General features: G+C 40.3%; 2 protein-coding genes across 2 annotated transcripts in view; one reads left to right on the top strand and one right to left on the bottom strand.

Moving 5' to 3' along the window:
* Window positions 1–15,431, top strand: part of USP8 (ubiquitin specific peptidase 8) — a gene marked incomplete at its 5' end in the record, with an annotated part of 19,757 nt that extends 4,326 nt beyond the window's left edge. Inside the window, 19 exon segments of the mRNA XM_080351202.1 lie at window positions 347–471; window positions 474–490; window positions 802–887; window positions 3,451–3,595; window positions 3,829–3,886; window positions 4,584–4,728; window positions 4,986–5,148; window positions 6,282–6,426; window positions 6,625–6,845; window positions 7,958–8,554; window positions 9,796–9,885; window positions 10,342–10,422; window positions 10,816–11,078; window positions 11,666–11,878; window positions 12,384–12,594; window positions 12,930–13,166; window positions 13,679–13,821; window positions 14,144–14,276; window positions 14,494–15,431. Coding sequence (XP_080207328.1) covers window positions 347–471; window positions 474–490; window positions 802–887; window positions 3,451–3,595; window positions 3,829–3,886; window positions 4,584–4,728; window positions 4,986–5,148; window positions 6,282–6,426; window positions 6,625–6,845; window positions 7,958–8,554; window positions 9,796–9,885; window positions 10,342–10,422; window positions 10,816–11,078; window positions 11,666–11,878; window positions 12,384–12,594; window positions 12,930–13,166; window positions 13,679–13,821; window positions 14,144–14,276; window positions 14,494–14,679 — 3,259 coding nt within the window. The 3' untranslated portion in view covers window positions 14,680–15,431.
* Window positions 15,432–16,235: 804 nt separating this feature from the next.
* Window positions 16,236–20,452, bottom strand: USP50 (ubiquitin specific peptidase 50; the record flags this gene model as incomplete). The annotated part of the gene is made up of 6 exons (XM_080351201.1): window positions 20,334–20,452; window positions 19,735–19,930; window positions 18,976–19,176; window positions 18,384–18,526; window positions 17,079–17,217; window positions 16,236–16,403 (listed from the first exon to the last, which is right to left on the bottom strand). The coding sequence occupies exons 1-6, from the start codon at window positions 20,417–20,419 to the stop codon at window positions 16,236–16,238; spliced, it is 933 nt and encodes a 310-aa protein (XP_080207327.1). The 5' UTR covers window positions 20,420–20,452.
* Between the last annotated feature and the right edge of the window lie 3,927 nt (window positions 20,453–24,379).

The following is a 24,379-nucleotide window of genomic DNA, read 5'->3' as shown; positions in this document are numbered from 1 at the left end:
TGTGTGAATAGAAAATATTTTCCTCTAATATTTTTGCCAATTAACACTGATTAGTTTTTCCTCAAAAAAAAAGTTATTTTTAGAAAGGAAGAGTACTTTTTTCCATGTCTCAGTGCACTATTTAATTATGGTAGATTTTAAAAAAGGTTAGTTAAACTAGCAAAGAGAAACATTATTTGGAGGAGCATGATTGTAATTCATATTTAATGAAAGCCTTATATTAAGATGGTAAAATTGAATGCTTGAGATACAGGTAGAGGCTGTGAACACTTAAAACTGTATCTTTTAATGGAAGTGTGTGTGGGGCAAGTCAATCACATGCTTTACTCCTCTTCTTTGATTGCAGTTATGTGCAGAGTGCCCTTAAGATTTTCAAGGCAGCGGAGGAAAGCAGGTTGGACAGAGATGAAGAAAAAGCTTACATCCTATATATGAAATATGTGACCGTTTATAACTTTATTAAAAAGAGACCCGATTTAAGCAGCAACAGGTATAAAAGCTTTCTGACTGACATCTTCTCCATTGGTAGAAATAATAGAAGTACAGAGAACTACACTAATGCACATTCTGAGGATTACACTGGTACTAAGTAAACTGTCTCATGATATTCTTTCCTTCCTATTTATGACAAGTCTATAGCTAATTGCTTTTACAGTTTGTTTTTTAAACATGTAAAGTATAAATTGTCAGATCTGTCAATATTTAATACCAATTCTCTGTACAGTAGCAGCTCTTGATATGCACAGAAGTAGGCATTATTAAGCTGTACTATTAATACATGGGTGATGCTTGTAATTTTAGGATTATTTTCATTCAATTCTTGGACCTACAAATTTAAAAAAAGCTATTGAAGAAGCTGAAAGACTGTCAGACAGCCTTAAACTCAGGTACGTGAATACAGTTAATAGATGTTGTTCATTATACCTGAAGCCTGTACATGTGCAATTGCGGGTTTTCCTTGTACTTAGTAGTAAGGGATTGCACTTGATGTTAGATACCCAAAACTCTTGAGACCTTAAGTTGTTTATCCACAAAAGTCTGTTATTAGAGATAATTGTTGTCATCACATACTCCAATAACTTGCCACTGTATACATTGGCTCAGTTCTTAATAACTATGATTTGTTGATATTGTTTTCTGTATTTGTTTAATGACGAAGAAAAAGAAACTACAAGATATAAACTATATATACATTAGAGATGATCAAGAGCCATTTCCTCCTTACTCTTTTCATCATAAGGTCATTTGAAACCAAGTATACTAATCAATGTTCCTAGTATTTATATATGTTTAAAAGTCCTCCTTGTGTGGATTGAGTTTACATTAACAAAGCACATTTTTTAATCTTTAGTTAGCTACTACACCTTTTGTCTACCTCTGCCACATGCAGACGTGTGTGGAAATGCAGTTTTGCCAGTATGTAACTGAGCTGATGCTAACAGGCTTTTGCGTTGCTCATTTACAACTGTCAAGTTACACGTCTTTGTGCCGTAAGCCACAAAATTGTGTCGGGAAGACCTTGTAAGGTAGAATCTATCTTTAGGTGATATTTAGTCCAGTATGTCTTGCTTCCAGCCTTCTCCTTCTCACATCCTTAGCAACTATCTTTCTTGCCCCTTTCTCATAGTTTTTGCTCCTTCTTTTCAGCCAGGCACATTTCTCTTCCCATGTTCCACCCCCAGCTATTATTGTGCAAGCACATTCTATGCCCTTTGAAGTGCTTAATCCATAGTTAGTTTAGGTGAACAAGGAAATGAGTGTGTAGTTACATGTATATGAAAAGAGACTTTCCAAAGATGTCTCATGATGCTATGATGAAACAATCTTTAGGTTTTCCTTATTTTTTAGTTAAGAGTATTACAGTTCAACAGAGATACGAGTTCACTGTGCGAGTATACGCTGATAGAACTACAGAAACCCAGAATTGAGAAACTTATTGCTTAGTAGCTTGTGGCTTTTTATGAAGGGAACAGATTTCGAAAGGTGACACAATTAATAACTTTCAACTACTATGGCAAAATGTATATATATTTAAAGGGAATACAAATGAAACATGACTCCTGTGCAAACTACAGAAGTGGTTTCAGGGAAATTATTTGTGTAATTTCTTCTCCAGGCAGTAGGCCAGCAAATAGTTTGAATGTTAATTGTTAACTAAAAGTGGAGCTGCTGAAACATCAGTTGTATAGCAGCAGGAATACCTACATGAATGACCTGCTGTGTGCTTCAAAGGCATAAATGGGAAATTGATGGGTAAATATTCCATATTAACCAAACTAAACTAAACATCTGAAAAATGCTTTAGTGCCATTAACTCCAAATAACAGAATGCTCTGTTCTCACTTACAATGCCTTTGCCAAATCAAGAAGCCTGTTTGAAAAATAAAATTATAGATTTGCAGCCTCCTTCCTGTTAGTGGCCAATTAGTGGAGTAGACTTGGAGTCAGAATTTCATTTAATGATCTAGTTTATTAACACAGTGCTTTTGATATGAAATACAGCTGTGTTGTCATTGTTATTTTAATTCTGATTAGGCAACATCTGATTAAAACGAGCAATTATTTATACGGTTCACTGTTCATGCTTCACTGCTTAGTTCAGTCATCGAAACTGTTCAAAACATTCTTTTTTGGCTTATGGATCACTAGTAACCCTTCAGCTTCTCAGTTATATTCAACATAATTGGATGCTATTTAACAGTGATTATGACTATACAAACCTGCAGCTGGTGATCTAAAAGCTGTAGTTTGGAGGCCACTGTTTTACAATATCATGATTGTCCTTACACAGGCAAAAGGCTGGGAGGTTAATTTTAAAGCCTAAGACTTTATGAAAAGAACAGCTGTATGCAAGACCTAGGTTTACCAAAGCTCACAAGCACACATGATTCTTGCATTGACTTCACTCAAGCTTTAGTGTTTGAAACAAACATGAAGAACATAGGTGGGGACATAAGAGCACTATAAAGCCAGTTTCTCAGGAAAAGGGAATTTAGATAAGTGACCTAACCCTTACCTGTTATTGTTAGCCCTGTTGTAAAACCAAATACAATACCTGGGGTGATTGTTATAATATATTGAAGTTTACCTGTAAGTCACCAATACTTACTCTTGCCTCTACAAAATAAAGTCTATTATTAATACATTTAGTGACATCATAGCTAAGCATGACCCCAGCTTTAGAGAAAAAGAGTTAGCTTTAAGAGCAGTGGCTAAGAAATTGGACCCAAAACAGGATTTAAGAATAAGAAAACCAACCCAAGAGCGGGAGAAATAATGTTATACAGTCATGGAGGAAAATGAAACAAAAATTGTCAATACGTTAACTTTTGAAAACTTGAAATACCTTTTTTTTTTTCCCCTGAAGACTTGATGATTCTGATGTTAATTATCTAAGGCTAATCAATAACACAATATTGAAAAAAGAGCCTTTTTTTCCCCCCCGAATAGATATGAGGAAGCTGAAGTTCGGAAAAAACTTGAAGAGAGGGACAAACAAGAGCTGCAGAAGAAGCAAGAACCAAAAGACGATGGAAAGAGTTCAGCAAAAAACTCCTCAGAAAGTACTGTGGATTCCAAAGGAAAAAGCCAAAGGGTAACGGAATGTTTACAAACTCTCTAATTCACCCTAAATGTATAGTTTTAATCTAGCACTTGATCTCTGCTAGTAGCTGTTTCCAGTTCAGAATCGTGGGGTTGGTTTGTTTTCAAACCAATTTTTTGTCTGACCAGTTTTCTTCAAGCTCTATGAAAGTCAGTGTCTGTTGGCCACCTTGGTTCTGAGTATTAGATATTAAACTGACTTCTTTTTCCCCCCTTACAACACAGGTTAATGGTGAGAGGAAGCATTCCCTGGAAAGGAAGGATCAGTCTGACAGTCTGAGTGGTAAGAGATGTAACGTTCACACAGATGTGGAAAAGGTCTCCATATGACTATAAAACTATTACCTAATTTGATTCAATTCTAGTATTTCCTGAATTTCAGTTACAGCAACTTAGTAATTAAGCTCTGTATTGCAGCCATCATGATTTCTTTTGAACTTAGAAAGCTGTCTTTAGTTTTTCAATAGTTTAATAAGTAAATTGAACTAGCCCTAAAGTAGTCAAATTAGAAAGAAAATGTCTCCTTAACTGACAAGGAAAAAAATCTAGGCAACACTAAAATGCATCAGCTCTCTTAGTTAAATAAGACATTTTTTCTTTCCTTTCACAACCTCCTGGTTTGTGTTCCTGTAATAAATATGTGAAAATGTTCTCTAGAGTTCTTAACTGAAGAGGAACATCTGGGGCTTGTAGTTTACAAATGCTTGCCTATATAGCTTGATTTAAATGAGACCACAAAAAGTTAAAGTAGTTTATCACTGGAATGTTATTGTTGTCTAATTAAGCAGATCAGGTGCTAATCACCACGGCAGTGGGAGCAGAAGGTCCGATGTGTTTATTCTGTAGTGTCTCACCTCCGTGGCTTTGTGGGACTTCTCTGTTTCATCCGTTTGTAGTCTTGGTTGCACCAGTCGGATGTGATCATAGCTATCTCCACTTATAATGTAGCTTTTTACATCTAATAGCTTCTCTATTTCAAGGAGCAGTCACAGCTGAGAAACTGTTTGCAATGATGTCAGACAAAAATCTTGAATTGATTATAATGGATGCTCGAAGACTGAAGGATTATCAGGAGTCCTGTATTCCAAGATCTATCAGTGTCCCAGAAGAAGCTATCAGTCCCGGGTATGAAATAACGTTAAATGATAGCGGAGTATTTATTTTTATAAATTGACTGCACAAAATTATGTGCTTTTAAAGCTTGTATACTTAGTTTCAGAGTCCCCAGTATATACTATGGGTGAGATGCATCTGGCCAGCTCTGTTCTTCCATGTACTGGCTTCAAGCCAAATTGTGTTTATTTTATCCAGGCACATAGATTATATATCAGACAAAATGTTACTAGTATGTTTGTCTCTAAATGCATATTAATACATTTCAGAGTTACTGCTAATTGGATTGAAGCCAGGCTCCCAGAGGATTCTAGAGATCCATGGAAGAGGAGAGGACACTTCGATTATGTTATACTGCTAGACTGGTTTAGTTCTGTCGAAGACTTAAAGCTGGGAACAACTCTTCAGAGCCTGAAAGATGCGCTTTTTAAGGTTGGCAAGTTTCATGTTTTATATTAATTAATCTCAATAAATAATAAGGTCTTGAAGCACCAATAATTACAAAGTATATGGAAAACTTAATGACACTTCAAGCAAACATCTTGGTTCCGTTTTCAAAGACTGTTTTTTTTTGATAGCAGAAGCGTAGTCTGAAGTTTCACATTGCCATGCCTGTGCTCTAGTAGAGTATAATTTGTTCTATCGGTGAACAGCAGAACAATTCAACTCCCCTCAACAGCTGTCTCAGGGTTATTTGGGAAAGTACTTAGTAATGTTTGCCAGAAGTAACTCTTCATTCATGGGAACTGGTCATCTGTGCAGGCAGGACAAAGGCGGCAAGACTTCGCTGTCCTGTCAGCCAGGCACTTTCTAAAACAGAGGAGTTTTGGTAAAGGAGATCCCAGAAATACTCGGAGCATGATTAAGTTTGGGCATTATTGAAAATACCTTTTAGAGAAACATTAATTTAAATTTGGGGTTCATCAGTGCAAGGAGCTTATAGACTCAAGCAGATTCAAGTCAGAACTCTGGCTGTGCTGTTCCTACTCGTTATATAGGTGACTCTTGTGAAAGGCTGCACGTTTCTGTTAGCGAGGCATTCAAGACTGGGCTTCAGAGATCCTTCAAGCAGTTCTCCCTGTTCATTGCTTTGCAGAATAGTCTCTGAACCTCTGTGCCTTGTTCATGTTCCAATAGTGAGCACCTCAGGAGGAGGCCAGTCTGGAGCCTGAACTCTCAAGGGTTTTTCAGAAAGCAAATGTTATGCTTTCTAAAGCCAATGCCCCTAATCGCTCAGCAAACTTAGCAGATAAGAAACTGAAGGAGATAGTATAACAAAAATAATTTTCTGCATGGAGGTTCATTACGTGAAGTAGTAAGTGTTTCTTTTGGTGCTGGAAATATTCAGACACTGTTGTAGGTAGAGCCAGGAACCGGTGTTGGGCATTCTCCAAACACAAAGAGGATCCATGTTCCTCATAGGGTTTTTGCAGCCTGTTTAATTCTTATTTTAAAGTTTCAAAAGTAACCTGTCTCTTAATGTAATGACTAGACACAGAAATTTCAACAACTTAAGACGTAAAAGTTTCTATTTTTAAATTATTTCAAACTTCTTTTTCTTATAGTGGGAAAGCAAAACTATACTGCAGAATGAACCTTTAATTCTAGAAGGAGGTTATGAAAACTGGCTCCTTTGTTTTCCTCAGTACACAACAAATGCTAAAGTAACTCCGCCCCAACGAAGCAGTAGCGAAGCAGTGACTGTTTCTTGTAAGTATAAGGGATCACCTCCCTCTCCCCACCAAGTGTTTAATATTACTGGTTGTATCTTTAATTTATGCAAATATGTTTGGGATAGCATTGTTCTGCCTAAATCTAAGTTTTGAGGTGGAACATGAGGGTTATTTTGCTGTTGTGGCTTTGTCTCAAGAGTTCTCTCATGCTTCCCTCCTCTCTCCCCTCCTAAAGTGGATTTTACATATCCATCTCTGGAGGAGCCAGCTCCTGTTCCACCTGTTGCTGCTATAAAGCCATCTCCAACAGAAGTGATTGAAAATGAAGAAACGGGAGATAATTTGGAAGAGAGAATAAAATCACTTAACAGACCAAATGTACAGGACGCTGCTGTTCCAAAATCTGACAGTTCATGTGTAGTTAATCCGGTATCGATTACAAGAACTATCCCTGAGGTAAGCCGTGCTTTTTTTCAGACTTAAAATATCGTTAATCTACTAGAGACCCACCACATGCAGGATCCTAAATCCACAGACACATACTTAGTATCTGTTCAAGCCTTGTATGTAAGTACAGTGGTACAGAGACTGGTGACCTGTGATGCCGTGGTAACTAATATACAGAATTTTATGAAACTGAATACACATAACATAATTGCAGAGATTTCGTGAATATTTTGATGTGGGCACCTGAGAAACTAAAGGTCAGGAAACTATCATTAATTCAGAAAGTCTATAAGCCATCTTTTCTACTCAAAATATACATACAATAAAATACAGAGAGGGCAGTTAGGTCATGGCTTACCTTGGCTGTTCCAGAGGTCTGCTTTCCAGCGGCTGTATTTTCCTTCAAATAATAAACCATTTAGGTGGTTCGTCACTTGTGGCCCAGTAGTGAAAGTATGGGGATTTGTTTCTTCCTTTCATGGGTATAAAACTTTCTAAAGACACCTTTGTAGAGTCTTTGCACTAAAATAATGCTTTCCTTAAGAGACAACACTGAAGTCAAACTCTTCACTTTCACCGTTTTAGATACTGCCTTTAATACGGACTTCAGCCAAGAGACCCTAAACCTTATTTCTCTTCTCCCCAATCTAGACTAGCTTTTATTTCTTCAGAACCTCTACTTCAGCATCAAAACCAACTTGCTTTCCTAGGTCTGAGCTAAGCCAAGCGGTTCTTAAATACTACTTCCCATCAAGCAGCTCAGCCTCCATCGCATGCTCTCTCACATGATTGAGAGAGCCCAACCCAATGAGGCTGAGTGCCCTAAAATGTTCACCTTTGAAAGCCTGAAAATTAAGAGCTGTGGTAATCAGTGCTTAATGCTGACCTTATGGTTCTGTAGGGCTTGTTGATCCTTATCTCACACCAGAAAGTTAAGTGAACACCTGATTTTACTAAAAAGCAATTTGAGTTACCAGATCTAATGACACTGAAAGTTCACTGTCTCTCTGGCAGAGGTCAACTTTATATTATCTTTATTCTCTAATAAATCTCACTTAAAAGCAGCATAGCTAAGGGGGCAGTAATAGCTGTAGTGAACTGTTCTACACTTTGTGTTACAGGTTGATCGTACTAAAAAGCCTTCATTAAAAACCCCTGATGAGAACAGGCCGAAATCTGAAAGCACAGTCAGTGACAGCCAGCCTGTTGAGAATGGACGAATAGTTCCAGACCGGTCCACAAAGCCATTACGTGATGCAAAGAGCGTTCTGACAGAAGAAGAAAAAAGTCGTGTACATGCAGAAACTGCTGCTCTGTTAGAAAAAAACAGACGGGAAAAAGAACTTCGGGAGAGGCAACAAGAAGAACAGAAAGAGAGACTCAGGCGTGAAAAAGAAGAACAGGAACAAAAAGCAAAAGAAGAACAGAAAGAAAAGGAACACAAAGAAAAGCTACAGCAATCCAAAGAGGACAGAGAACAGAAGGAGAGGGATGAGCAAATAAAAAGAGAACAGGAGGAAAAAGAACAAGAGCGAGTACGCAAAGAAGCAATAGATGCAAAAAAGCAAAGTAAAAATGAACTTGAAAGCGCTGGTGCAAAAAGGATTGAGGTTGACAAAATATCTATGGAAGAAAGAGAAAAGGGAACTCGAACACCAGAAATGCAGAGACGTGCGCTGGGTGATACATCTCAGACCTTGGTGACTGTTTCAGGCAAGGTTAGTGAAAAGCATTGCCAAATGGGGAGTAATTATTCAGGATGATTTGTGAGTGCATACTCGAATATCCATCTAGAAATTTTAAATACATCATTGGATTTTTTTTTTATTTGGACTATTTTTACATAAATGTACATGAGAAATTTAAAACCAAGACTCAAATAGTTAGATTTCTTTTTTTGCAAGACAGCCTCGATTCTTGTTTGTAGGTGGGCAGCAAGGAATGATACGATAATAAAACTTCCCACTGACATGCGGGAAGGGATGGGTCATAGGCTGCGATCCTGTTTCAAAAATAGAGGCATTTTGTCTCTTATTCCAGCCTCGTACTGTATTTTATAGTGTTGTAATGCATGTTAGGGACAGACTTGTATTATCATAACAAACTCTTTAGTGCCCCCAGCTGTGTAAATGCTGATATAACAAGATTTTGTTGACTGACACAGGAAGTAAAACAATAACCTATTCTACTATTTTTGCTGAGAACAGTCTAGTTCCAATTCTTTGGGGGCGGAGGGGTTACAATTCCTTCTTTCCTTAAAATCTTGAGAAAAATCGCAACATTTCTGCAAGTACAGGGATCGTGTGATCATGAAACAGGAGCCGTTTGTGAAGCTGAGTTAATAACAGAGCAGATGTTGTTAAAACTGTTTCACAAGAGCATGTGTTAGGATATTTTTCTCTCCCTTTGCAATTGCAGTTGTTATTTGACCGAACTTTGACGCTTGTGTAAGGCAAATCCCCAAAAGGAAGCCAAAACTTCCTGGGCAATCTTAGCACAGTCATTCTTGACCTTTTGACTGAGCAACTGCACGTAATCCCCAAATGACTGCCTATTACAAAATAAATCCATAATGTTGGCTTCACGGTGTGCCTTTTCATGGAGAGACTTTGTCACAGTGAGCAGTAAAAGGGGAAAAAGTCTTTCATTTAAAAATAAAGTATAAACCCCACAGCTTTTAGGTGGGAAAGTAGCATAGGTGGAACTTGAAACTACCGAACAGATTGTCTTATGTCATGAAACATTCAGCACAAAGGCTGTTCCAGCAAATTGCCTATACAATAGACTAGGAAGAATAAACATGATGCGTAGATACCTGCTGTAACCACTTTTTTCTGGCATGTGCATTTAATAACCAAAAGAAAGTAGAACTTTGCTTTTTCCTTGTTTTGCTTTGTCAGCATTTTTTTACTGACATTCCTGATGAAAATTGAAAGCCTTCTCTCAAAATCTTTTACAGCAAACTGGGGTTAAAGGACAACCAGACAGTGGAGCTCACAAGCCAGGACCCCTTAGAGAGGATTCTGAACAAGATACTGAAAGACTTAAAGTAAATACAATGTGTTGTGTGTACCCCAAACCAATCAAGCGCAGATGCTTTATGATTAGTATATTATGTTAAATTCCACCTCATTTCAATCAAGTCATCATCTTAAGAAAAGACTATGCCATGTTTACAGCTGCTTGTTTGCTTTTTTAATTTGTCATATCCATCTGAAAAAATATTTGAAGTGCTCACTAGAAATCTTCGTATGTTTCTGATGGCATTAACAAGCATTCTCCACTTGTTCGTCATCTCACGCATACTCACATACTGCTTTGAAAGGGAGAAAAGATCATCCATATGGTTTTAACAGAAACACATATTCCTAATAAAAGTAGCTTTTTTAGGGAAAAAATTGAACTGTTTTACATTAAATCATGTAACTATATAGAGAAAGGCACAGGCAGCTTGCTGCTCTGCATAAGTAACTGTACATACCTCACATTTCTCTTTATTTATTAGTCTCAGCGGGAGCCGTTAATGAGAGCGCGAAGTGAAGAAATGGGAAGGATAATACCAGGACTGCCTGCAGGCTGGGCAAAGGTAACTTTCTCTTCTGTTATAATCAAGGTGCCTTGTGCAGTTTGGTAATGAATTTCCGCTTGTCTTATTTCTAATATAGATAATTTGGTCTCTGCCCCCTATCCCCCCCAACTTGCACAGTTATTTTCTGAATTATAATATTATTTGTAATGAAACCAGGAGAGCTCCTCTGCTGTTTCTGGTACTAAGCAGTTGATGTGTAATACGCATTTTGGTGAAAGTGGTGCCTTCCAGTAACTTTAATCCATTAAGTATTGAGGCCAGTCACACCTGTTAACATCTCAATCTTTGAAAAACTCATGCACTGTTCTTACAGTAGTTTAAAAATAGGTAAGTAAGTTAATGATGGATTTTTTTCCTTCTTTTTGAAACAATTTGTTTTCTTTCCCCAAGTTTCTGGATCCAATCACTGGAACCTTTCGTTACTATCACTCGCCAACAAATACTGTTCATATGTATCCACCAGAAATGGCTCCTTCATCCACTCCTCCATCAACCCCTCCAACTCAAAAACCCAAGCCACAGGTGACTGTTGAACGAGAAAGAGAACACTCCAAACTGAAGCGCTCCTACTCTTCCCCAGATATAACCCAAGCCATTCAGGAGGAAGAGAAGAAAAGGATTCCTGTAACTCCTGCAGTTAATCGTGACAATAAGTATGTTCAATAAGTTCTACCACAACTCATGCAATACGATAGCATGTAAGACTTGCTTTGTGTTTAACCAGCTGAAATTTGTTAATATTTTTCCAAGTAGGTTTGAAGGGATGCAAGAGTGATACGCTTAAATTTCATTGCTAGAAGTTCGACATACAAGGCAGTTATCTTTTGAGAATTAATGTAATTGTCACATATTAATGTGAATTTCAGAGGTCACAGTGTAATTGGCCAACAGTTTCTTTTTAAGCAGTGGTATTTGTGTTAACGTATTAAACGCCAGTCCTCTGACAGCTTGTGAAATGTAGAGGTTTGGTTTATAAACTGGGCGAAGTCAACAGTTAAGTCTTTATCTATTAATTTGAAAAAATACCCCAACAACAACTGGTGGAGCCAATAACTCAGCCTCATTACAGGCCGCGTATAGGGCTTTCTTGCCATTGCATTCACAGGCCTGGAATACTTAATCGTGGCATTGGGTGACAACTTGTGCCAGGTTGTTTCCTTCCCTGCAAGGGAGGGCAGTTCTCTTGGCTTATGTGCCTTGTCAAGTCTGAGAGTCCTAAAAAACAATTCCTTCCTTACAGGCCACTCTGTTACACTAAAGCAGAAATCTCAAGACTTTCTGCATCACAAATTCGGAACCTTAATCCTGTGTTTGGGGGATCGGGACCAGCTCTTACAGGACTCCGTAACCTAGGGAACACGTGCTATATGAATTCCATATTACAGTGTCTGTGCAATGCGCCTCACCTGGCTGATTATTTTAACAGAAACTTGTATCAAGATGATATTAACAGGTAACAATCTCTTATTCTCATCCTTTATAACTGAAGGTAAATTCGTTAATTGAAAAAAATCACTTAGTGGGGTTAAGGGGGCCATGTTTGTTTGGTTGTTTTTAAGTAGGAGACAAACACTAATTTCTAAGTGTCTTGACATTTTCAAAGTTGGTGTGTGTGACAAATTAGGTTTTACTGGACAGTCTTAATTAAGCTGTGCTTACCACATTCATAAAAACAAGTGTACTAGGGTCTCCTAAAACCAAACAGCCTATTTAAATAGCAGCTTACAAAACAAGCTGGAAACGGCTGTACCTTCCATTGGCCCAGTCTTGAGTATGGAACCAAATTACAGCACGAAAGTAGACAAAAATTTTAACTCAATCTAACAGCCAGTTTTTCTCAACCTAAAGAAGTTACTTTGAAGTTGGGTTAATGTTTTGAATTAATAAGAGTAATGTTAAAATAATAAAAATAGTTATTTGAATGGCTCACTTTATTGTTTGTCCGTTTAATTGTGTAGGTCAAATTTCCTGGGGCATAAAGGTGAAGTGGCTGAAGAGTTTGGTGTAATAATGAAAGCGTTATGGACAGGACAGTATAAGTACATCAGTCCAAAAGACTTTAAAATTACAATTGGGAAGATTAATGACCAATTTGCAGGATACAGCCAACAGGACTCCCAAGAATTGCTTCTCTTTCTAATGGATGGCTTGCACGAAGACCTAAATAAAGTAAGCAAACCACTTATAACAAATGATACATCTGTCGGATGATGAAGAGAAATACATTTTTAAAAGACCTTCTTATTTCATAAAAATATTATGTTACTGGAGCCTTGTTAAGAAGGAAATGCTAGTATTCAGAATTAAATAGGAATTTATTTTGAAACAGTGTAAGGTACTGAAGGGAGTAATAGAAGAAGCCTGACTAGGTAAGAAATGGATGGCTACACTGACATGTTTAAATATTCTTGCAAATATTCAATAGTATGCTTACCTATAGATGAGACTTGCTATTTTTATATATATTGCCATATGGCTGTGATATTTAAACTTCTGTTATCCAGGCTGACAACAGGAAAAGATACAAGGAGGAAAACAACGATCATCTTGACGACTTGAGAGCAGCAGAACTAGCCTGGCACAAACACAAGCAGCTCAACGAATCCATCATTGTGGCGCTCTTTCAAGGCCAGTTCAAATCTACGGTGCAGTGTCTTACGTGTCACAAGAAGTCCCGGACCTTTGAGGCTTTCATGTATTTGTCGTTACCGCTCGCGTCCACCAGTAAATGTACGCTGCAGGTACGCAGGCTTGGGAGAAACGGCTCGCAAAGCAAAAACACTTCCCTGTGACTTCATTCTGGTGTTGCTTTTGCTCAGCCCCTTGCTGAAGCAGTTAGTTAGTCAGTATTCCAGCTTAATTTCCACTCACCTGAAACGTGGACAGATCTGAGTCTTCATTGTTCTTTAAATTCTTCTAAAATGTAAAAAAAAAAAAAAGGAAAAGAATCCTTAAAAGTTTTAAAATACAAGCAGGATAGAAATATTGAAGCCGCAGTAACAGAAAAGACGTATTTATTTTTGTAGGCCGTAGTATAAATATTTTGTGGTTTTAAACAAAATACTGTAGTTATATTCTGAAGCATTTGGAGCTAATTAATACAAGCAGTAAAATTTCTTTCTGTGCATGGATTTAACTCACTTTTCCTCATTTTTGTGAAACATAGTGCACAGAAACTTGGGGCAGGTCACCAAACAAGTGCTGTCATTTTATAAATCCCTGCCTTTCACAATCTGTTTGTATTTCGTTTTAGGAATGCCTTAGATTGTTCTCCAAAGAGGAAAAGCTCACTGATAACAATAGATTTTACTGTAGCCATTGCAAAACTCGAAGGGATTCTTTGAAAAAAATAGAAATTTGGAAATTACCGCCCGTTCTTCTTGTGCACTTGAAAAGGTAAGAGAAACTTAATTAGGATGAAGTGACCAGGCTTTGATGGAGATTGATTGTTCCAGTGCAATAGGTAACCATTTTTAATTAGAGAAAGCTCCAGATGTATTTCCAGTTGTAACGTTATGAGAATTTTATTAGGCTGTACTTCACAAAGCACTTTTACAAGTCATCTCGCTTCGTTTGTGCTAAGAAACAACATGTGAAAGCATTAACAGAATTGGGGGGGTCAAATGTTTTAGTTGATCACATCCTGGTTAAAAACAGGGGAAACAAATATGTTTAACGTCCTTAAACAGCTTGTGAATTATGCTTTTTAATTCTCTAGATTTTCCTATGATGGAAGATGGAAGCAAAAGCTTCAAACTTCTGTAGATTTCCCATTGGAAACTCTTGACCTTTCGCAATATGTCATTGGTCCAAAGAACAACTTGAAGCGCTACAATCTGTTCTCAGTATCAGTAAGTAACCACCTCACATGCCAAAGTTCAGCTGGTCTTTATGCGAAGACTTGGGTGAGCCTGTGTGATTCATCAAGGTTTCCAGGCTGGTTGCTGATTGTGTTCTAAAGCGAATGATTGGTATTTAGTAAAAAATCTCACATTCTAGTTTATTTCCCTTAGCAGGGAAGAAATAGTAGGTTTCGAGGCCATTAATTCTTCTCTTTTATGTTTGCAGAATCATTATGGCGGGTTGGATGGAGGGCACTATACAGCCTATTGCAAAAACGCCTCAAAACAACGCTGGTTTAAGTTTGACGACCACGAGGTATCCGAGATCTCAGCATCATCTGTGAAATCCTCAGCTGCATATATTCTCTTTTACACCTCTTACGAACAGCGAGCAGTGGATGTGGCCACATAAAGCAGCGAGGGTTAAGCAAGCTGGTTTTCTTTTTATAAGAGCAAAGTAGGTATGGGAACGCATATAAATATGCAAAACAAATATAGTCACAGATACTGGGATGGTTGCAGCAGCTTTTCTGCAAGCAGGCTCTTTCTGGTCAGTATTAGTGCTTAACAATCAGAAGACTGATTAATAATGCTTGTGGTAACCCTGCCATCTGTGAAACCATTTAAAAAGCATACTTGCATTACCATTTATTTAAGAAACAACTATATTTTTAGTCTGCTCCAAAATGAAATTCTAGCTTAGTCATCTGAAATCTATTAACAAGTAGTTTAAAATGTCTTAAAAATCCCAAGACATATCTTGATTTTTTTTTTATGTTTTTCTTCCACTGTTATGGCCTTTTCACATTTCTAACCTTAAGCTTGATTCTACTGTGAATACTCTAGAATGATGTAAACAGTTAGGAATGTAAGTGTACATATGGATTGCATACTTGCACATCAGAACTATGTATATAATAAAATGTTGTCCTTTTTGTGGGAATCTCTCAGACTCAGAGGATTGTGTTTGTTTGCCGGCTCTAAGTAACTGCAACACTACGTAATAAAAAAGCAGAGCTGTATTTTTTTTCTGTTAGCTTTTGTCAAGATTTGTGCACTTCAGAGTTATTCTAAACAAACAAGATCTTCCTTTTTAATTTTTTAATATAAATTTTCATGTACACACGCATTCAAAACCTTAATGAAGAAATGATTTAAAAATATATCCTGTTCAATGTACGTTTGGGTTTGGTGTTTTCATTCTCGACTAGTTGTATAATGGTCAGGATTCTATATAATGACAGTCTGAATCATTTTCACACGGTTTAAAAAGGTTTGTCAGATGGAAAAAATACTACTTTGTGCAGAACTGATGAGCTTAGAAACTATTTCAGTTGCATCTTGTGCATTTCCCTGCTCTGGATTTGGGTTCATTTTCCCTCTCTGATTAGGTTGGCGTTCAAAAATTTTAAATCCTACATTCAGAGCTTTTATCTGTCTACACACATGTGTCTTGCAGGTGGAATTAAGACCAGGTTTGATTGTTTTCTAGAACTTCCTGAGCTGTGAACAGAGTTGCAGTGCTAGAGGGACAAAAATGCCTATACTAGAATAATGCATTTTCCTTTCTCGTATCACAGTGGTCGCTTCATCCCCTGCTCTCTCTGGGAACATCTGTCCCCAGTGATCTGACAACACTTAGACAACATCCTGCCAGCGTCTGAAAGGCAGCTTGAAACAATAGAATATACTTAACCAACAGAGAAACAGGAATTTTCAGATAAGTGCATCTGTGTTCAAACAACCTCTAGACCGCGTACAAGTGGAGTGGATGCGCTTTCCGTAACAGGCTTGGGAGCTATAGCTCTTCTCTCTAGAAATTACTTCCTGAAAGACCACGACAGCCGATCAGGTAATGAAACTGCTCTAGTTTATTGATGAAACAGAACTTGGCTACTGCTGCGAGTGAATTCTAATTGCTGGCCTACTCACTGTTGGTTTTCCACGGCTATCGGGTTTTTAACGGGTTCAGAGGAGGCTTTGGCAGGTGTAGAACAGGAGATAAGCCGTGCGAGTCTGCACGGAGGAATCCGAGAGCTTGCTGATCTGTGCGTCGTCAAAGCTGTACCAGTTTGTGCTGACTGAGTGCTTGCAGAACGCTGTGTAGTGGCCATCGTCCAGAAAACCAGAGTGGTTCTGCAACAGACACCACAGGCTCTTAAAACAGGAGATTCGCTCTTTCTCCTTATGAGCAAAGACAGGAATCGGCAATCATTTCTATTTGCATTTGGAAAAGATGGGAGAGAAGATTCTAGACCCTCTTTGGCCTACAGGAAGGAATATTAATTCAAATAAATGCTTCAAAACAAAGCAAATAGATGATGATGATGCCTCTCTATTTTGCAGCAGTAAATTTGCAACCCAGCTATTAGCCCCGGTACAGGTCACTATAAGCTGGCTCCAAATACAGTGAGTGATGGAAAGAAACCATTCAGCCCTTATTTACAGACAGGATCCATTGTGATTTTTTGCTGAAAAGGCTGAGGCAGCTCCAACCAGGCATTATGTGCCTTTTTAAAACTGGGATGTGGTGGGAAGAAGGAGAAAGAAGTTGGAACTTCTCTCCTTTGCTTACATCCTAGATTATGTCCAGGGCAGGTAAAAATAGCATATGAAAAACATATATATATAGAAACCTTGTTCCTGGTGTATTATTAGTGAAGTAAAGAAAACCCATGCGCTCTCGCATGCTCTAACTGTGATTTTTAAGTGCCCAGAACAGAGATAGCTTGCACAGGAGCAAAGCAACTCAACAGAGGCTTCGTGTGCTGCCCGCGGCACGGCGCTCCACACGGGGAAAGCAAAGCTCACCACGACGGCACACAGGCTGTACTCCGCGTCCCCGCGCCTCCGCATCTCCTCGGAGCTGTAAGGAGACAGATCCAGATCGCCGAGTGGGTACCAGATGTCAGTTGAGAGTTTCCTTTTTTGCTTGCCTTGCCATTCAAACCTGAAACAAAATATTGAACCCTTTTAAATAACACTCTATTTATATTTATATATATATATATTATATATATTATATATATAAAATATATATATTATATATATTATATATATTATATAATATATATAATATATATTTTTATATATATAAAATATTATATATATATTTTATATATATTATATATATTTTATATATATTTTTTATATATATATTTTTTTCTATATATTATATATATATATATCCAACCCAGCATTTTGAAATACAAAGGTAAAGCAAGAAAAGCAAACGTCTTGTTTCATGATCATTCTGTCTATTAGAAATGGCAGAAGCCAAATCTCTGCGTCGCTGTCACTGTGTCCTAAATGTTTCAGGCTGCGCTGTTGTCACCTCTTCTGTCACACCAGGCTCCGTCCCTCTCCTCTGTAACTGTTAGTACAGCACTATACTTATAAACCTCTACAATGTGGTCAAGGGCTGCAGCGGGTGACCACAAGTTCATTTGCCTGTGTCAAGGAAAGCAGATGTTGAACAGGAAATAAAACAATGACTTCACATAACGTAGTTCTGGGAAGCCAAATCATCCCAGAGTAATTTTCTTTATAAGTTGTTAAGAATCGATTTTTAAGGATAAAATTAGCATGTGGCCACATGTGGCTTGTTAAGTCTGCTCATCACTGATGTGCTGCTCTGGTGAGTAGACCCAGTTGCTGAGGTGATTTAGTGAAGGGATAAAGAGAAATACAGCGTCTCAGCTGCAATAATAACAAGCAAAACGCCCTGTTGCAGTTATGCGCTTAGAACCCCAGTCACAAGCTCTCCCTTGCCAGGGGAACTCGTACTCGCACGGATGTCTGAGCATCCGAACCGCTGCACTGATCAGTCGCTCCTTACTGGAGTTTTCCTCCTCTTTGGAGAAGAGACGCCAAAGGCAGCGAGTGAAGTTTGGTGGGCTGCACTATAGGGTAAGGCAGAACGTTGTCTGAGATTGCAGGAATGCAGCTTGGGTGTTTGACGGGTGTATTTTATCTTCCCATTTAGCTTCCAGGTATCAAAAGTGCTAAAAACATCCATTTGCAGTGATTTTTTTTTTTTCCTTTTATACAAATGCAAGTGACTCCATGTCTCACAGATCCCAGGGACTGGCCACGTCCTACCCACACAGACTGTACCTCTTCAGGTGGAAGATAATGATCTGCGGTGCCTTGGTTATGGTGGCCTTCACTGCAGCATCTTGTTTACTTCCGCACCAGGAACAGTGGATTTGGTTGTTCCAAGTCAGTGTGTCTTGCTGAAAGAAGCACTCAAGACAGTCCTGCCGAGGAGAAAAATGAAATCGATCGTATCTCCACGCCTGAGGATCCTGAGCAAGGTGAGAGAAGAGTTGGCCGTATTTTGGACCTCTCTTCCTAGTCAAAACTTAATGTAGCAAGGCTGACATTACAAACACACTTGGAACAGAAAGCAGCCAACATTGGCTTCCTTTTTCCCCACAAAAAAATGAGGAAATAAGGGAAAGAAACCCTCACGGTTGCTATGGCACAATCTCAATATTCCTCATCGCATGTCAACCGGGGAGCGCTGCTCCCAAAGCCTCACCAGCCCCTGCACCGCAGTGACCAGCACAGAAAACCCCGCTTCGCTTAGGACCAGCGCACACGCTGCCCATCAGTGCCCAGGAACCCCAACTAAACACCGGCATCCTTTGAATACCAGGTGCTAGCGTAAGCCACGATGCACACGCGGAGCAGCAAGCGGCCGTACCTGCAGGGAGCACGCGCTCTTGGAGGGGATGGGCAGCGACAGAACCGTGAAGCTCTCGGGCCGGTGGCTCGTGCTCTTGCATTCCAGACACGTGATGTCGTAACTGAGTTGCCCCTCAAATAACTCTGTGATGATGGTCGGCGTTTCGCTGGCGCCCCCTCGGCTGCCTTTCGCATCAGGAACGCATTTTCTTTTGCTTGGCTATCAAAAATCAGCACAACGTCAGCAACCGTTTCAGAAGCGCCTTCCCTTGGCTTTAGCGGTCACTGCCTGCGCGCACTAGTAGAACTTGGCTCTAAAATGCTATTGCGTGGTGTTTCATACATGCAGAGTAAGCTAGATTCATTTTCTGAGAGAAATTAAGCAAAAATGTAATATTCTTGATGTTAGACAGAGTGATTTAATTGCTGGATGAGCTCCGTATCAGTGGATCTGAAGAAGAGAAAGGGCATGGCAGACATGAAAAAGGGCAAGAATGTAAAGTGTGGAAGGAGCAAGGAGAAGGAGGGGTGAGGACAACGGAGCTGCTGACAGCATGTCATTGAGATGGGGGCTGCAGCTTGACGTGGCGTTAGACAAGAAGCAAAAGGATTATTCTGTGTATGTTAGTACGAACCAAAAAAAAAGAAAACGGCGATTTTTTAGCAGCCGCATCATGTGGTTCAGAACAGGACAGGCAAGTTTGACACGGAATGCTAAAGCGGGAAATGCACAGAGGAAACAGCTACAGTCCCCAAAACAGCACAGCCGGGCTCTTACCTTCTTGAGAGCCTCGTGGAGCTCGTTCAGCACACAGATCAGAAACTCCTGCGCGTCCTGCTGGGTCCTCTTGCTGAAAGCTGGGTACCGCTTCCCCAGCACCGAATGGAAACCCTCCGGGGAAACACAGGCGGACTCTCCAAGCCACATGTCGGACACCAAACAGCCAAAGGCAGTCGCGGCCTCGCCATTGCCCCTTGGGAAAGTCAACGGAAGCTTCAGGTCAAGTGCAAAAAGGTGGTGGCTCCACCAGCAAGTCAGAGCATCAGCTTAGAAAATCTCTGTGGGTACAATCCGGGGCTGTCATTTGCTTTGAGGAACTCTGCAGACAGTAGAAAACACTCAGAATTGTCACCGAGACAGCAATGACGCTGCTATTGCCACCAAAGTGACACAAAGATTTAATGCTAAAGTCACCCAGCACGGACTCAGCGTCTCGGAGGACGGGGATGGAAGCAGCTTGTGGCCAGTTGGGATAGAGCTGCATGGTGGGGAGCTCCTAGGTGGCTGCCCTGGACATCCTCACCACAACACGTGTTCTTTGGAAGGAAAACAGCGCCAAGCAGAGAAATCTAAGCAGCACGAGTAAATGAACTTACTTGTGCAGGGCTGCTTTGTACTTTTCCGAGAGGAAATAGTCGACGAGCGGCGGCAGGCTGCACAGGCCCTGCAGGATCGCGTTCATGTAGCACGTGTTCCCCAGGTTCTTCAGGCCCGTGAGCCCCGGGAGGTGGCTCCTCACCTCCTCCATCGCTTCCTTGCAGGAACGCGTCACACTTTCCAAGCAAATCGAGTCATCGTTCCACCAACTAGGAGAAAAACCCACAACAGGGGAAATCTGAAATGCTACAGGTCTTTCTGTATTGTTTTTTTCAGAAAGCGGTACTGTCTGGAGGAGATGTTTGCTGATTCAGCATCTTTACAAGTTACATTTGCTTTCACCAAGTGAACGCAGTGGTAAAGCCTGCCTCCCACACTAAGCTCTTCCCAGCATGCAGAGATACACCATTAAGAGGTATTATTTAAATACCTGAGGTTTTGGGGTTTTTCCTAGAACTCCTCTCAGCCTTTGAATCCATACACTAGTATTAAAAAACTAAAGCTAGCTGTAAGCAGCCATTTTTCCCCACAGAATGTGTCTTTTATTGCATTTCCCCAGTGGCCTGGTACTTAGATATTTTCTAACACCATAGGTTGCAGTCGAGATGCTAAACAGGTCGCTCTTCAGACTTTTTCCATAAAATGTGAATTCAGGTTAAGAAAATGTTAGTAAGTTTGTTTTCTTGCTGCACAAGTCTGTCCTGGCCCACACTGTCCCCAGCCTCCATTAGGCACAAGTGGGGTCTGAACACAGACCCTGCACGGCCCCACCGTGCTTGGCCAACGCTGCCGGTCCTTAATTTGTAAAGGCCGTGATTTTATTCGGACGCAGGACAGAAAATTCTGAAACCTCAACCATCTTTGTAGAACAAGAAAAGCCATTTCTCTCCTTTCAGCCGAACACACCCCCAAGTTTTCCCATTTCTGGAAGCCTCCCAGGCCGAGATGTGTTTTAATGATCTAATAGCCACGAACCAACTACAAAGCTATTTTCTCTTAGATTTCAATAACAGCAGAGCCAACGTTTCCAAACGGCGCTACCTATGGACCAGTCTCCTACGAAAACGCTTAATTTCCTCTTTTATAGACGTCTCCAAGAAACACGGACTCAGAGGAGCACGGGCGCTGGGACGGAGGGGCACGGCGGATGGCCGGGAAGCCAGCGGCAGCCCGTGCTTGCCCCGGCTCACGGAGGCCACCGCTTGCCCCGCTTTCTTCACACCATCACCTCTTCCCTCCAGTTCCATGGCGTGAGCGGCGCGATCCCGTGTGTCCCGTCCCTCATGGCTTTGTGATGCCGCTCTGTTCCATCGGTTCTCCCCCATGGAACGGGCCCGGCCCAACCCAACCTGCCACCATCTCGTTCTTCCGCGCCACCCAAACCCCCCGCATGGGCAGCTTCAGCCTGACCCGCGTTCATTCACATTTTAGCGTTTATTATGGCCATGCTCTGGCACAAGGGCAGTGACGATTGAGAGTGTTGACCGTAAAGAGCTGAAACTACCTCAAAACGTAACGCTGAATTAGTTCATTAGTGTTTAGGAAAAAAATGCTAGTAGGAAAGACGTGTCTTTTTAATTAGCTAATGAGACAGTGTGGTTGATTGCCGAGTTTCATATACCACTGAAAAGCAGCGGGTTTTCTCTATTTAACATAATTATTCGGGACGTAACGAGTATGCACAGAAGAGGCCCAAAAACCCATTCCAGTGATCCCTCATGACCCATTCCAGCGATCCCTTATTATCCTACTGGTTAAACTTCAAGCACCGTGTCCACCACTGCTGTTCACCCCCCAGACCCTCTATCTACAAAGTGAGATATAAATGCAACACATACACCCCCCTCTGCTATTAAGAACCTGCTCTATAACATTTTTGTAAACGGAACTGTTATACATACTTCATCAAGAGTATAGAATGTTTTAAAATCTAGATTATAATCCCATGGGTTAAACATAAAGCTTTAACAACTACGTACAAATGCCTGAGTATGTACAGATATTCACAGGAGGCTTTTCCACCCTGCACTGTTTAAGCTTTGTTGACAGATGTAGGAATTCTACCCTGCCTCTTTCTGCAAATAAATACGTGAAACATGAGGTTGAAGCGCCCGTTTCCCGCATGGGGCTGTGATTGTTTGTAGCCGTGCAGAGGTTTGTTAAAGGGCCACAGGTAAAACACAAGGACACATTGCAGATTCACCCAAAAAGCAACTGCGGTTGCTTGTTTTGCTGTGGGTAATTCAAACGTACCAGCCATTCCCACTCCGCATGCAGAGTACTTACGTGCTCCTGTTCCCGTCTCTGCGCGGGTGTGCGGGCAGGTGCTCGTGTGGGCTGGGGGAAGCCAGATGTTTCACACAGATTATGGGAAAGGCCGAGCTGAGGAACGACCACAACCACCCGACCCAAAGACACACAACCCCAGGGATCCCTGCAACAAACCTGCTCCCTTGCAGCGGGGGCAGCAGGGACGAGGGAGCTTCCCCAGCCTGGCGACACCTTCCAAGGCAGTGAATGGCATTTTCATGGGAACAGGATGCCCCTAGTTGCCATGGTCATTACTCACACCTTCTAAGAAGGGGAAGCCTGGAGTTTCAACCTCAGAAAATGAGCAGCTCACTGTTTTTCTTGACTTCAAAGGTCCCTGCAAGGAGGAGTTGTGCAGGTACTGTTCAAAAAGCAATTTGTCCTGATGCTTCTCTTCCTGCTCTGCAACAGCCCTCAGCAATTGTTGGGCTTAGTTTCCACTTCTGCTATGTATTATCACACCGTGCACTAAACGAATACATGGCACAAACATGGAAAACCACTGCCTGCGTGTATATATATATTTCAATTAACTTCTGGTATAGTACATTACCCCATAGCAAGATCAGGGGATGTAGTCGGGCATCCACAACGCAGCTCCTAACCCAAAACAAGCATTTGAAAGAGCTTTAAAGGTATTTTTGTCTCATTTACTCATTAACCCCAACACATATTCGTGTCTATTATGGAAGTTTTCACTTTCCCCCCAAACTAAGTCTCTGGTGAAGCCAAAGTCGAGATACCTCAAAGGCCAACAGCTGCTTTGATCCAGCACGGCAAACTCTACCTCTCCACGTAAAGAGCTACTTAAATGCACCCAAATAACCTTCCAGACTAAGACAGACAGCAGAAGTCTGTAAACAAGAATAAATTTATTTTAGATTCTTTAAAGATTTAATGATATACAAAATGTATACAGTATTATATCCTTATAACATTTTACTTTTCTCCGTCAAACATAAAACACCATTTAAACAGCTATTGTGTTCGTGCCTTAGGTCTGTATCTATAAGATACACTACTGAATAAAAAATTTATAGAGCTATATACTGCCCTTTTAATTAAAAATTACAAATTAGTACCTATGTAACAAAACAAAAGAAAAGAATCGCAGCATGAAACTTCAGTTGGACAAGAGTTTTTTCCTGCTGAATGCTCAATATTTGGGACAGTTACATTACATTTTATTGGCATGAAGGTGCATTGCAATCTCCCGTAGTTTACATAATGCTAATCCAACCCTAGTCTCTCTTAAATAAGTACCACAAATAACATAACATTAAAGATGTTCTCTACACAATTTTAAATACATTTAAGAGTTACGTGTACATTCGGTTTTGATACACTGGTTTGACGAGATCTTTGGAAGGCAGAACTTCTGAAGCAGTCGCTACGTACAGCAAAAAGCACTTCCAACGTGTCTTCTTACAAGGCAACTTATTCGGACCAGTACGTACTATTTCTTCTATTAAATATGATTATACCAGTCTATCATGGCTTTGTTGCTATTTGACGGTGACTTGATAAAATTGAAATGTATAAAACAAGAAATTTAATTACGCACAATTAAGGGCTCTGCTCCACAAAGGAAAATAAAAGTAATGAAGAGAAGCCAGCTTTACAGGCACGAAGCCGGATCCTGATTCAGGAGGCTCCCTCTCTACTGGAAAAGATCAAGTTCCTACCTTCAACCTCAGCCTACTGGCACCATTTCACACCTCATTTGGCTCTGTCT

Source organism: Nesoenas mayeri, assembly GCF_963082525.1.
Source record: "Nesoenas mayeri genome assembly, chromosome: 11".
Taxonomy (NCBI): Eukaryota; Metazoa; Chordata; class Aves; order Columbiformes; family Columbidae; genus Nesoenas; species Nesoenas mayeri.
The sequence above is the reverse complement of the archived record's forward strand: the minus strand, read 5'-3'. Positions and strand labels throughout refer to the sequence as shown.